Here is a 15,489-nt window from a genome sequence, read left to right as displayed (position 1 = left end):
TGGACCTAGGACCAATATTTCGCGGCGTTACAAACTTTTGGGGCTGCATAAAGCTATAATACCCTGACAACATAGTTGAGTAGAGTATTAAAATCTATGCTTATGGAAATCTTTAAAAAAATATTCTTTGAAAAATCCACTCATATGGAAGTTTTCGAAACATATTCTTTACATGACTACGAAAGTCTTTGAAAAAGTATGTGTCAAAAATCCTTGAATATGGAAGTCTTGGAAAAAGTATTTTTGAAGTCCTCGACAAAAAATTATTTTTTTTAATTCACGACTATAAACCCCTTAAAAATATTTTTTAAAGAATCCACGTCTATGGGAGTCTCTGAAAAATATTCATAAAAAAATCCACTCCTATGGAAGTATTTGGAAAAATATTTTTTAAATAATCCTCGCCTTTGGATGACTTTGAAAAGTATTGTTTAAATAATCCACGCACATGGCAGTGGATTTGAAATATATTTTTGGAAAAATATTTTTTAAGTAAGCTATGCTAAGGAAGTCTTGGAAAAAAATCCACTATGGAAGTCTTTGAAAAAGAAAATCTTTAAAAAATCCAGGTCTATGGAAGTCTTTTAGAAAATATTTTTTAAATAATCTACGCCTATGGAAGACTATGAATTTTGTTTTTTTTAGATAATACGCGCCTAAGGAACACATTGAAAATTTTGTTTTTATAATCAACGCCTAAGGAAGTCTTTGAAAAAATATTTTTAAATAATGCAAGCCTAGGAAGTCTTTGAAAAAATATTTTTTTAAATAATCCACGCCTAAGGTCTTTAAAAAATAAAAAAACACTCATATGGAAGTCTTCGAAAAAATATTCTTAAAAAAAACCCATGTCTATGAAAGTTTTGCAAAAAATATTTTTCAAAACCCATTCGACTTTTGAAGTCTTCAAAAAATATTTTTTAAAAATTCATGCATATGAAAGTCTAGAAAAATAATCTTAAAATAATCCACGTCTATGGAAGTCTCTGAAATATATTCTTTAAAATGGAAGTCTTTAAATAACTCTTCGCCTATTGAAGTCTTTAAAAAAACATTCTATGGAAGTCTTTGAAAAAATATTTATTATAAAGTTCACTACTATTGAAGTCTCTGAAAAATTATTGTTAAAAAAATTGTTTTTTAAAATTCCCGCCTACGAAAGTCTGTGAAAAAATATTCTTTAAACATTTTTGGAGAAAAAGAACATATGATTAATTTATCATTTTTTTTTCTCATTATTTTCAGGAACACATTCAAGAAGTTCTTGACAAATGGACCCAAATCGATGATGAAATTTGGGCCAAAGTAATTGTCTTTGAACGTAATCGTCGTGTGGCCAAAGCCTATGCTCGGGCACCAGTATTAACAATAAATGGCTCAGATGATGGCTTTGATGGCATGCGGTAAGTAATTAATGTTGTTTAATTTCCTCTCTTTTTTTTGGTTTGTAAACATTTTGTTTAAATTTGTTATTTGACTTGACAGTTGGAGCTTCCTAAAGCTGAGAATACAAACATTAAATGGTGACCACAATTATAGTTATTTAAGACTTCTCTGGTTTCTTAAAGATTCGGATGGGTTTGGGTTTTTAGATGAAACCGAAAGTGAAGATACAAAACAGAGGGTTTTGATATGCTCAGCAAAGTATTGTTGTAACTAACTTCGTTGATACCCTTGACCTAGAAGTGTAGAGTTGGTTGGTGTTTTGTTGTGTGTTTAATGTGGCCAATTATTTATGGCCACAATACACAAGCGTACAAATCAAAGGTAATAAAATACCCTTCATCATGGAAATCATGATGACGATTGTCGGCATCATTATTATGCCTAAGAGAAACAATTTGTTTCATCATGATAATGCTGTTTAACAAAATGCTAATCATGTTGTTGTAGAGTTATATGATAGACATCAATATCATTCGCAGAGATGAAGCCACCCTGACAAAAACTAAAATCAAAATGACGTTTAAATTGTTGAAAAGTTTTTTAATATTAAAAGTGTTTAAAAGCATTTAATGAACTTGTCGTTTTTTATTTCTTTTTCTTGTCTCGAAACATTTTAGCTCCAATCATGATAATTTTTTGCAAAGAATAGCCTTCCTTCTTGCAGAAGCTAATAAAATGTATAATCGCCTGTAATCACAGAAAATTTTTGTTTTTAAGACAAATTGCTAACAAATTTATTGCTATCTTGTTTTTTTTCATAAGCCACCATCACCAGATCTTGACAAACAATAGAATGACAACTTATTTAAGTGCAAAAAAAGAACTGTTGAAAAAATACTTTTTGCTGTTGTTGGGTTTTTATTTTGGCTGGGGTTGGAATATTTTTTTTTTAGCTGTGAAGAAGGTCGCCTTAAATGGGAAACTTACTTTTAATGGAAATTTTATTTAAGTTATTAACAATTGGTGAGGTTCAATGGCCATGTACTGAACTTCTTATAGAAAATAGCTTATTGGAATTCTGAAAAGAATATTCCATTAAAATTCAAGTTTATGGAAGTTTATGAAGGAAAATGTATTTTACACAGATTCACGCTAAAAGAAGTTCTAGAAAAACGATCCTTAGGAAACATGCGCCTATGGAAGCCATTGAAAAAATATTCTTTAAAAAATCCACGCCAGAGGAAGCCATTGAAAAAATATTCTTTAAAAAATCCACGCCAGAGGAAGCCATTGAAAAAATATTCTTTAAAAAATCCACGCCTATGGAAGTCTCTGAAAAAATATTATTTAAAAATCCACACCAATGGAAATCTCTGAAAAAAAATTCTTTAAAAAATCCACGCCTGTGCAAGCCATTGAAAAAATATTCTTTAAAAAATCAAAGCCTGTGGAAGTCTTTGAAAAAATATTCTTTAAAAAATCCATGCCTGTGGAAGCCATTGAAAAAATATTCTTTAAAAAGGCAAAACCTGTGGAAGTCGTTGAAAAAATTGCTTTAAAAAATCCACGCCAGTGGAAGTCATTGAAAAACTATTCTTTAAAAAAGTCATTGAAAAAATATTATATAAAAAATCCACGCCAGTGGAAGCCATTGAAAAAATATTCCTTAAAAAAGCCATTGAAAATTTTTTATTTAAAAAATCCACGCCAGTGAAAAAAATATTTTTTGAAAAATCCACGCCTATGGAGGTCTCTGAAAAAATATTCTTTAAAAGTCCACACCTATGGAAGTCTCTGAAAAAAGATTTAAAAAAAAAATAGTTTTTTTAAATAAAATTTATTTATTATTTTACTTTATCTGTAGCTTATTTTGTAAGCTTAATATAATCCATTCAAAACGTTCACAGATCATAAGTGTACAATAATTTTACCTCCATTAGCAAAACAAAAGACTTAAGACACATACGTATATAATAAATATTTTATGATCGTTTTTATACCCTTCACCACACTGTGGTACAGGGTATTATGCCTTTGTGCATATGTTTGTAACAGGCAAAAGGAATCGAGATAGACCCATGGTTCCTTTTGAGAATATGCATAGAATCACTTTCTGAATCGATTTACGCATATCCGTCTGTCCGTCCGTCCGTACGTACGTCTGTCCGTCCGTCCGTCCGTCTGTCCATGTATTTTTGTTAACAAAGTACAGGTCGCATTTATGATCCGATTTGGATGAAATTTGGCACAGTTCACTTATTTGGCCCATGGACGAACCCTATTGAAATTGGGAAAAATCGGTTCAGATTTAGATATATTTTCGTCCGATTTAATGTAAACGGTCCCTATATATCTTTCCATTTGCACGAAATTTGGTACAGCGTAATGAATTAGGTCTAGAATGATGTTTGCAAAGTTTCGTGAAAATCGGTTCAGATTTAGATATAGCTCCCATATATAGTTTCGTCCGATTTCATATAAATGGTGCACCAAAGTCCCTATATATCCTTCGATTTGGACGAAATTTGGCATAACGTACTGAAATGAGCCTAGAGTAATGTCTGCCATGTTTCGAGGAAATCGGTCCAGATTTCTATATAGCTCCCATATATAGTTTCGTCCGATTTCATGTAAATGGTGCACCAAAGTTCCTATATATTATTCGATTTGCACGAAATTTGGTACAGCCTAATCATTTAGGTCTAGAATAATGTCTGCCAAGTTTCGTGAAAATCGGTCCAGATTTAGATATAGCTCCCATATATAGTTTCGTCCGATTTGATGTAAATGGTCCACCAAAGTCGCTAAATATCTTTCGATTTGCACAAATTTTGGCATAACGTACTGAATTGAGTCTAGAATGAAGTCTGCCAAGTTTCGTGACAATAGGTCAAGATTTAGATATAGCTCCCATATATAGTTTCGTCCGATTTCATGTAAATGGTGCCCCAAAGTCCCTATATACCTTTCGATTTGCACGAAATTTGCCATAACGTACTGAATTGAGCCTGGAGTGATGTCTGCGTTGTTTCGTGAAAATCGGTCCAGATTTAGATATAGCTCCCTTTTATTATAGATTGATTTTAAGTAAAGGATTTTAAGTGACGCACCAGGGAACCAATAGGCTGATAGGAACAAAACGTTCTGAAATTACTATAACCTAAACTGTGACATGTTTGTTTTAAATCGCTTAATATTTGGGTAGAGCTTCCATATATATTTTCACCCGATGTTAAGTAAATTGGGCATCAAACTCCTCATGTAGTCAGGTTGACATCAAATTTTGCACAACTTACAAAATTGAGCATAGAATTACGTAGTTGCGTTTTCTAGAAGTACAGACATAGCCCAGTATTTTTTTGAAGTCGATTTACATACTTTATGGATAGATCTAGTAGGTAGATTCACATTTAGATATATATCACATATTTTATTTCATCCAATTTCATGTTAATAGTCCTGTTCAATATACCCATAGTGGTGAAGGGTATCATATAGTCGGCCCCGTCCGACTTTACTACTTTCCTTACTGGTTTTATTTTCTTTTTTGGAAATATAAAAGTTATTATTTCGAAATACTACTATTAAACATATTTTCCGCAAAGTTATAAAATAAATTCGTTTTCGTGAAATATATACAAAGAAATAAATAGAAGAAAAGTAAAAATATAGCCAAAATAATACTTTCACGGAAACAGATTATAACTTTGATTAATTTGTGCTTTCAGTCTTAGTTTATAAATAAAGTAAAAGTTAATATATGCTAGTTTAAATGTGGATAAACAAAAATATAAAATTATAAATAAATTAAAATTTATTAAAATTTATTTTCCCCAATTGACATGAGTCTCTTGGGGAATTGTCAAATTCCATGTTCATGCATTACTTAATTTAATATTTTTTTTTTACTTCTCCAATTTCGCTTCCAAAAATTCTATTTCATCTTTCCCATTGAATTATTCTTGATTAAATTGATGATTAAATTTTTGAAATATTTTTAAAAACACAGTTTTCATTTTTCCATAAAATATACATATTTGGAATTAAATACCCTTTTGACATTTACACCCAGTTCCTATTTATCTGCCTATCATTTCATTTTTCACCCAAACCATAACATGCAATACAACATTTTAGTAATTACATATTTCTAAAAAAAAAAACAAAATTACGTAACACCAACAAAAATCATGTCAAAAATGTTTTAACAAAATAAAACAAAAGATTTAAGACACGAACAGAATTGCCTATTTCTCAATATCGTATATCTATGTCACAATATTATCTCTTCCAGCCTCTCTATTTAGAGGTGTAATAAATTGTCTAACAAAATATCGAATGTTAAAATATAATTATTATTATTGCTAACTTAATATTGATTGATAGTTATTTTCGGCATTACGGTTGTATGTGAAAATGTCAGTTGTAAAACCAAAAAACAAAAGACTTAAGACACCAAAACATTACATGCAATTTTTTTGATAATCACTTTCAATTTTCGTTTATTCGAATCGATTACATGAAAAAACACCTTGCATGTAATGTCTTGCAAGTGTGTATGTATATGTGTACACCATGGGGTTTTTATACTATGAAATTCATATAAACTTTTGACCTCAGGTTCACAGTGATTTTCATTACTGTACAACACCATAACCGAAATTATTTTCCTGTTTCATTGGATTTTTGGTTTTGTTTTTATAAATATTTTCGGCCTGTCGTTTACTGCAAATATTGTTGTTGTTAAAACACTTGTTACGATTTCCGTTGAAATTGAAAAGAGAAGAACAAACAGCAACAGCACAAAAAAATGCCAAAATTCATCATAAATTCAAAAATAGCATTTAAATGAAGGCACATCACTTGGCAAATGAAAGATAGATAGATGGATGGTTGGTTGGATAGATGGATGAATGGCTGACTGGCTGGTTGTTCGGCTATTTTGTTGGTGGTTGGCCGGTAGTTCGTTTAGTCGGTTTGTTTGTTTATTTGTTTGGCCATAAACAAGAAGTAGCTAAAAGCAACAACAGCAGAAAAAAAACTTGAAGATGATTACAATGACCTCGTCACGTTTGACTTTCGCTATTTAAAGACAAACGTCAGCAAGCAAGCCAACCACCAGCAGCTACAAGAAGTGAACAAATAACAGCAGCAGCAACAACAACATCTACCAGAAAATGAAGAAGAACCTACAATAACAACATGAAAATAAGAAGAAGAAAAACAAATGGCAATCATATCACTTAGTTTGCATCTTGTTGGGCTTCACCAAGATGCACTTTACATTATGATTTGCTATTTGTATGTGTGTGTGTGTGTGTGAGAGTGTTTGAGTAAAGGCCCCCTTGGCAAAGTTTGATGTTAGCCTATCTTTCGGCTGTATAAGTGATGGCCAGACCTCTTCAACAAGGTTGCCAGCCTTTATAAATAGGCGTGGATTTTTTAAAAATATTTGTTCATGTAATAAAATAGGCGTGCATTTTTATACCCTACAAAACTATGTTGTCAGGGTATTATAGCTTTGTGCAGCCCCAAGAGTTTGTAACGCAGTGAAATATTGGTGCTAGACCCACCTTTATGTATACCGATCGTCATATCTCGACTAGCTGAGTCGATCTAGACATGTGTCCGTCCGTCCGTCTGTACATTATAATTTGTAAACACGATACAGGCCACAGTTATGGACCAATCTTCGCCAAATGTTGAATGTAGAATGGGTTCTGGCCAATGAAGACCCCTATTATTTTTGGTAAAGATCGGTTAATATTTAGGGGATGAAATGGACCAAAAACTTTATTTTTGTCTGATTTTCTGGTCGCTCCAGAGGCCGCAATTATGCCCCAAACATCGCGAATTTTTACACGGAAAAGACAATCGAACCAAAGAATAAGCATGCCTATTTTGATAAAGATCAGTCAATATTTAGCGGGTCAAATGGACCCTGACTTTGTGTGAAAGAATACAAAATTTGTATTCTATGACATATATATTTAATCCTGAAGGGCATAGAACCGAGAAGTTGATAGTATATCCAAGAGGAGTGGCTGGTCTTTAATTTTATACCAATTATATTGTAGTATGTACTCGAATGTGGAAGTTACACTTAAATGTTTACATGTGCTTATGTATTAATATATTATGTAGTAACCCATTACCACACTAGAGGGCGGAAATATAACACTGATCGCTTTTCCTTCCAGTTCCAGTTATGGTCAAGGACAACGCCTATAATTTTCGATGATGATCAGTTAATAATTTTGGAATGATGTGGACCGAACACATAATTTTTTTGTGTATTTCAATTCTATCTATAGGTCACAATTATAAGCCGAACATCACAACACAACCTACGGTAAAGGGAATCGGACAAGTGATTAGAAGGACTGCACTGAATATTAGTAATATTTGTTGACCTCGAGTCGGTCAAGAGGGTGCAAATATGGCGAAATATTCTACATGCTCAGAATATAGAACCACAGAAAGTTAGATTTTCGTTGAAGTTATGTAGGGCATTATATGGTCGGCCCCAACCGACTATACTGCTCCGCTCACGGGTTTAAACATATTTTTCAAGTAAAACCAGTAAGGAAAGTAGTAAAGTCGGACGAGGCCGACTATATGATACCCTTCACCACTGTGGATATATTCAACAGAATAATCCTAAAAGACGTCGAATTTTTGAAGGACCATTAACATGAAAATGGATACGATATACCAAATTTCGTGCAAATCGAAATATATGTAATGACTTTGATACACCATTTACATTAAATCGGACGAAAATATATAAGTGAGCTAACACACATCATTCTAGAACACATTCAGTACGCTGTACCAAATTTCGTTCAAATCGAAAGATATATAAGGACTTTGGGTCACCATTTACTTTAAATCGGACGAAAATATATATGGGAGCTATATCTAAATCTGGACCGATTTTCAGGAAACTTAACACACATCATTCTCGACCTAATCCATTACGCTATGCCGAATTTCGTCCAAATCGAAAGATATATAGGGACTTTGGTACACCATTTACATTAAATCGGACGAAAATATATATGTGAGCTCTATCTAAATCTGGACCGATTTTCAGGAAACTTAACATACATCATTCTATACCTAACACATTACGCTGTGCCGAATTTCGTGCAAATCGAAAGTAAATGTACACCATTTACTTTAAATCGGACGAAAATATATATGGGAGCTATATCTAAATCTGGACCGATTTTCAGGAAACTTAACACACATCATTCTAGACCTAATCCATTACGCTATGCCGAATTTCGTGCAAATCGAAAGATATATAGGGACTTTGGTACACCATTTACATAAAATCGGACGAAAATATATATGGGAGCTATATCTAAATGTGGACCGATTTTCAAGAAACTTAACACACATCATTCTAGACCTAATCTTTTACGCTGTGCCGAATTTCGTGCAAATCGAAAGTAAATGTACACCATTTACTTTGAATCGGACGAAAATATATATGGGAGCTATATCTAAATCTGGACCGATTTTCAGGAAACTTAACACACATCATTCTAGACCTAATACAGTACGCTGTATTGAATTTCGTGAAAATCGAAAGATGTATAGGGACTTTGGTACACCATTTACATAAAATCGGACGAAAATATATATGGGAGCTATATCTAAATCTGGACCGATTTTCAGGAAACTTAACACACATCATTCTAGACTTAATCCTTTACGCTGTGCCAAATTTCGAGCAAATCGAAAGATGTATAGGGACTTCGGTGCACCATTTACATTAAATCGGTCGAAAATATATATAGGAGCTATATCTAAATTCCTGGGAACTTAACACACATCATTCTAGACCTAATTTAGTACGCTGTATTGAATTTCGTGAAAATCGAAAGATGTATAGGGACTTTGGTACACCATTTACATTAAAGGAACGAAAATATATATGGGAGCTATATCTAAATCGGAACCGATTTTTCCCAATTTCAATAGGGTTCGTCCTTGGGCCAAATAAGTGACCTATGCCAAATTTCATCCAATTCGGATTATAAATGCGACCTGTACTTTGTTTACAATTTAACATCGACAGGCAGACGGACCGACGGACGGACGGACATGCATAAATCGACTTAAAAAGTGATTCTATGTATATTCTCAAAAGGAACCATGTGTCTATCTCGTTTTGGTTTTCCTGTTACAAACATATGCACAAAGACATAATCCCTGTACCACAGTGTGGTGAAGGGTATAAAAATAGGCGTGGATTTTCTTTTAAATTTTTGTTGGATTTTTAAAATATTTTTTTCAAAAACCTCCATATGTGTGGATATTTTTAAAATATTTTTTTCAAAAACCTCCATAGGTGTGGATATTTTTAAAATATTTTTTTTTTTTTTTTTATTTTTAAAATGTTTTCCTTCATAGGTGTAGATTTTAAATATTTTTTTAAAAACATTCAAAGGTATGGATTTTTTAAAATTTTGTTTCATTGGCAACCCTCCACACAATAGCCTCTCGGGTAACCTTCCTCCACATCCCCATACATTGTGTTATTTAAACTTCTACTTCGTCTTCTATTCGTGATTAGTTTGCCATGGATTTGCATTTGATTTAGCCAAAAAAAAAAAAAACAGATCCCCTTGCAAAACTCCAACAATAACAAAGGCTGTCTAAATAAATTTTGTTTCGTCGGTTTATTTAATGAAGCAGAAGCTCCTGCCTGCCGTTTTTTGTTACAAAATGGGTAAGTCAGTCAGTGATCATGTAACAAAACAAAACCTCTTTTCTAGTACGCTATTTATTTGTCATCGTACTTGTTATACTGACGTTAGATTGTCTTTTTTTTCAAAATAAAAAGGGGATTGTTTGTCAAACTTCTGCTTCTTGGGAGTTATTTTTCTGGGCTTACAAGACACTCACACACAAAGCGAAAACAACTTAAATGAAGAATCACATGGGGAACCAAAAGCAACAAAAACATTGAAAATCTTTTAAAATGCAAGTGACATTTTTAAGGTGATATCTTCAAATACAAGATGAAAACGTGCCTTTGTGTTGAGGCAATTTTTGACACAGCACCAGAAACCAGCACACCCCTTCACCACTCACACAGAAATACAACAAATAAGTTACAGTGAAACGTGCCATTGCGGTTTCCTTTGTTTTGTGCCATATTCTCATAGGCAACAAAATAAAAACCCCTGAAAAAAGATCAACTACAATTTGATAGAGTCAAGGCAGGATTATGAATATAAATAACATTTCTAGGTAAATGTAAAATAAGAGAACACACATACACACGAAAAACTAAATTTTAAACAAAAGACAAATTTTAAAATGTCAAACGTGTTTCACAAATTTCAAATTGAGGCTAGAACAGAATTGTCGTTACGTTACGTATCAAACAAATACATCAGAAAATGAAACACAACAACAAACAACAATGTAATATTAAATGACAAATTTCCAAGGAATTGGAAGTAAGCCGGTGAATAGACTGTTGATTTACTTTAAAATGATTATAATTGAATAATTAGAGTTATGGGAATGTTACAAGAGTAGGTATACGTACTGACATAACGTATACGCTTTATTATTCCCTAACAATATTATAATACACTATTATAGAAGTCTTCGCAAAATATCGCCTCACAAATTATAGCTTGAAAAATATTATTTAAAAAATCAACGCCTAAGTCTTTGAAAACATAATTTTTATAAAATCCACTTCAAAGCTTTGAAAAAAAAATTTTCTTAAAAAATCCCCGACAAAGTCTTTAAAAAATACATGCCTATGAAAGCCTTTGAAATCCACAGCTATGGAAGCCTTAAAAAATCCACAGCTTTGGAAATCTTTGAAAAAAGTCTTTAAAAAATACACAGGTATGAACAACATATTTTTTATTTAATAATTCCGTGAAAATCTTTGAAAAAATATGTTTTAAAAAGCCACACCTATTGAAGTCTATGAAAAAGATCCACGCCTTTGGAACTCTTAAACAGTATTTTTTAATAAATCAATGCCATTGGAAGTCTCCTAAAATATTCTTTAAAAGAAACTCGCCAATGGATATTTTGACGATATATGCCACAACACTCTACGTACTTAAGCACGGAAAAAAACCTTATCAAAATATTACTAAATTTCTTAAAAATCATAACAATACTAGCTGTCAAATATTGATTAAAAAGTATGTTTCACAATTAAACTTTTGACAGTAACAATAAAATTGACAAGTTGTCAGCGATAATTAAGAAGACCCTCCTCAGATTATTGGAGAACGCACTCAATATTTCTTAAACTATTAACAGTCTTTCTATCTGTCCATACGATTTTACCTTCGGGAAACGCGTATCAAGTTTATCCTTCTTGATACAAATTTAGTTAACACTTTTAAATGTCTATTAATTAAACACACACGGCAGACCGACAACCAACAGATCCAAACTTCTCGCTTATACAAGAAGAGCTCAACGAGAATAAAACCTTAAACGCATAAATGGTCCTGGCACAAAATATGTTCGCCAACAACAGTAGCAAGAAACAGAAGTGTTGATTTAATTTATCACCCAGCATTATGGTGGCCATAAAGAGGCTGAAACGATACTCTGCAGAAGCAGAAGAAAATCGTAAAAGCTGACTAATAAACCATTCTTCTTGCCATGATCGTCTTCGTCATCTTCCTAGCGATGTTCTGTTTACAAGGAGCTCCTTGGGTTTCTTTTCTTCCAGAATTTTACAAAAATGATGGTCTTTGATTTGTATGGCCCTAGGCGTTTACCTTGCTGGCAGACGCAGTTGTGTGTTGTTGTAAGTGGTATGTTGTTGTAAGGCAATAAAATGCAAATTATTGTAATGATCTCCAAACAAGGCGCACTCAGGGCATGTTGTTGGCAACTACCTTGGATGTGGGTATTAATTAGACACGCATTGTTGTGACAGGAGGTGCTAACTCATGCAGCTAACAAGGCAAGCCAAAGCGTTGGCCAAAGCGGTGAGGGGAGATCATCAAACCAAACAGGATGGCAAGTCATTTAGCATTTGTTTGTTTGTTGTTGCTGCTGCTGCATTCAACGTTGTTGCCCGCTGATTACAATTGAGTAGATTGAGAGTAGAGTAGTCTGACTGACTGACTGAAATACCTTGTGTTAAGTTAATGAGAATTAATTTGATGACGATAAGATCTTGAATGGCAAATAACAAAAGACTTAAGTGACATACACTGCACTACTGTAGAGTTGCTAGAGTTATTTTTGGTTTGCTAGGCTACATACACCTTTATGCGATGTTGGTATAAAGGGTGTGGGTGAAAAATTGTTTTGCGTAGTTGGTTGCAATTTTTCTAACATGTCACCACAAAAATATTAAATGTCATTCTCAATTATTATCTGAATATGTTAAGTGGAAGAATTTTTGTTCAGGAACACAATTGAAAGCAAAAAAAGGAAAAATATACGTGTGTGTGTACGATATATTGCATGTGCCAACGCCCTTCATCAACGTTAAATAGTCAATCAATGACTATAATAAATAGTTTTGAGGAGAGTCAGATTCATTAGATGTGGAAAAATGTGTAAGGTTGTAAATTAGTGGGGACTTGATTAGAGTTTAGCGTTAGAGAGGAAGTTGTTTACTTTTTCTACTACAAAAATGCATTCATGAATTTGTATACCCTACACAACTATGTTGTCAGGGTATTATAGCTTTGTGCAGCCCCAAAAGTTTGTAACGCCGCGAAATATTGGTCCTAGACCCACCTTTAAGTATACCGATCGTCATATCTCTACTAGCTGAGTCGATCTAGACATGTGTGTCCGTCCGTCCGTCTGTCCATTATTATTTGTAAACACGATACAAGCCGCAGTTATGGACCAATCTTCACGAAATTTTGCATGTAGGATGGGTTCTGGCCAATGAAGACCCCTATTGTTTTTTATAATGATCGCTTAATTTTTAGGGGATGAAATGGACCAAATACTAAATTTTTGTCGGCATGCCTGCTTTGATAAAGATCGGTCAATATTTAGCGGGCCAAATGGACCCTGACTTTTGTGTGAAAAATTACAAAATTTTTATTCTGGGGCATATATACTCGCTACTGAAGAACTGAAGGAGATATTGATAGCAAGTCCAAGATGAGTTGTTGACCTTCAAATTGATACCAATTATATGGCTGTATGTACTCCGATGCGGGAGTTATACGTAATTAAGTAAAGGTGACTATGTGCATATTATTACTATTACTCCATTAGAGGACGGAAATGTCGCGCTGATCGCTTTGAAATTGTACATGAAGTTCCGATTATGGTCAATGACGACGCTTATAGTTTTCGGTGAAGTTGAGATTTCATTCAGGGGGTGTAATGAACCGAAAACTTTACTTTTGTCAGATTTTCTAGTCGCTCTAGAGGCAATGATTATATACAGAACATCACATATTTTACAAGGTGAAGGGGATCTGACCAAACACTTAGAGCGGCTGTTTAGATGATGATCGGTCAAATTTCCGAGGGTCAAATCAACCAAAACCTAAAGTGACCAATTTTTTATTGTATGGCGTAAAAATTTACTTCAAGAAAAAACATTTTGGAAAATGTGCAAGACTTAGAAGGGGGAGTTGTTGATCTGTAATGGGTAAAAAGGGTGCAAATATCACGAAATATTGCCCAGGCTCAGAATATAGAACCACCGAAAGTGTGCTTTTCGTGGTAGTTGTGTAGGGTATCATATGGTCGGCCCCGTCCGACTATACTGCTCCGCTCACTGGTTATAACTGTTTTTTTATATATAAATAAATAATAAATAAATTGAAAAATAAGATAACGAAGTTCTCATATAGAATATATATTTATCGGTGTAGATTTTAATGCTGATATATTAAAGGTGGGTCTAGGACCACCTTTACAAAAATTGGTATCTAGTGGGAAAAATTGGTACAAACACGCAATGAGATCGGTTCAAATGATATTTTTAAAATTTTTGACGTTTAGGCTGATTTTCGTGTTTTGGTCTATTCTGAGGCGTATAGTAAAATTTTATGGCGACAAATTGTTGTAGAATACTCGGACCTGTTATTAGCAAAATTTTAAATTATTTAAAGTCTGGACAATTATAACTAGACATTGAAATGTATGTTATATTAAAATATGGGTGCATAAGTGCGTATTCGTATTGACGCAACGTATACGCCTTAAGAAAAATCTATGTATATAGAAGTCCGTGAAAGACAAAAAATAAAAAAAAAAAAATATATAGTTTTATACTCCAACTAATAGAAATGGAAATCATCATTGAAGAATTCTTTAAAATTCATGACCTCTTTATGGAGACAATATCATTGTAAATTAAAATGTATATTATTTCCTTGAAGCTTTTCAATGGGTTAAGCAAACTTCAATTATTCATTTAAAGGAATATAATTTTTATTGGCAAAATTATATTTTAATTGATCCGATGTCTAGCCACTTATAATTATTGCAACTCTCACTTATAAAACACATATTAACGGCTGTGAAATATACGTTGTATTATAATATGAGTACATTGGTCCGTATTCGTATTGATATAACGTATACGCCTTAGAAAAAAACTATGCTTATGGATGACGGTGAAAAACTGTCTTTAAATGAGATTGTGAAAGTTATTTAAAAAATATTGGTATGACACAACTGACAGAAATCATTGAAAAATATTAATATGAACAAAACATGAAAACATTGTTGAGTTCGATGCGGCCACCATACAATCCATTAACTCCTTTAAAAAGTCGGGCCCTCTATATATATTGTATTTGATTAAAGCTTTCGAATGGGTTAAGCCTCTTCAATTATTTTTTATAGAAATCGAATTTAAGCCCTACATATAGAGTTATCAGTACGACGGGTAAAATCAGCAACCACCTTGGTTTTTCTTTGGTATAAAATGATTAAACAGCATTTTTAAACCGCAAAGGTACAAATGTGCCCGGTTATTGTGCGTATGGTGAAATATTCGGGCTTTTCGAAGAAGTTGAAAAGATTTTCTTTAAAAAATCTAGTCTTGCAAAAGTCCTGTAAAAAAGTTCCTAAAATCCCACACTTATTATAGTCCTTAAACTATGTGTT

General features: G+C 33.0%; 1 protein-coding gene across 1 annotated transcript in view; it reads left to right on the top strand.

The window, feature by feature from the left end:
- Positions 1 to 1,245: 1,245 nt before the first annotated feature.
- The window catches only part of LOC133332806 (mothers against decapentaplegic homolog 4-like), a gene marked incomplete at both ends in the record, with an annotated part of 28,588 nt that continues 14,344 nt past the window's right edge, over positions 1,246 to 15,489 (top strand). The window contains one exon of the mRNA XM_061541181.1: positions 1,246 to 1,403. Within this exon, the coding sequence (XP_061397165.1) occupies positions 1,246 to 1,403 (158 nt within the window). The remainder of the gene's footprint in view (positions 1,404 to 15,489) is intronic.

Source organism: Musca vetustissima, unplaced genomic scaffold, assembly GCF_032173495.1.
Source record: "Musca vetustissima isolate MV318-11 ecotype Yass unplaced genomic scaffold, APGP_CSIRO_Mvet_v1 utg81996, whole genome shotgun sequence".
Lineage (NCBI taxonomy): Eukaryota > Metazoa > Arthropoda > Insecta > Diptera > Muscidae > Musca > Musca vetustissima.
The sequence above is the reverse complement of the archived record's forward strand: the minus strand, read 5'-3'. Positions and strand labels throughout refer to the sequence as shown.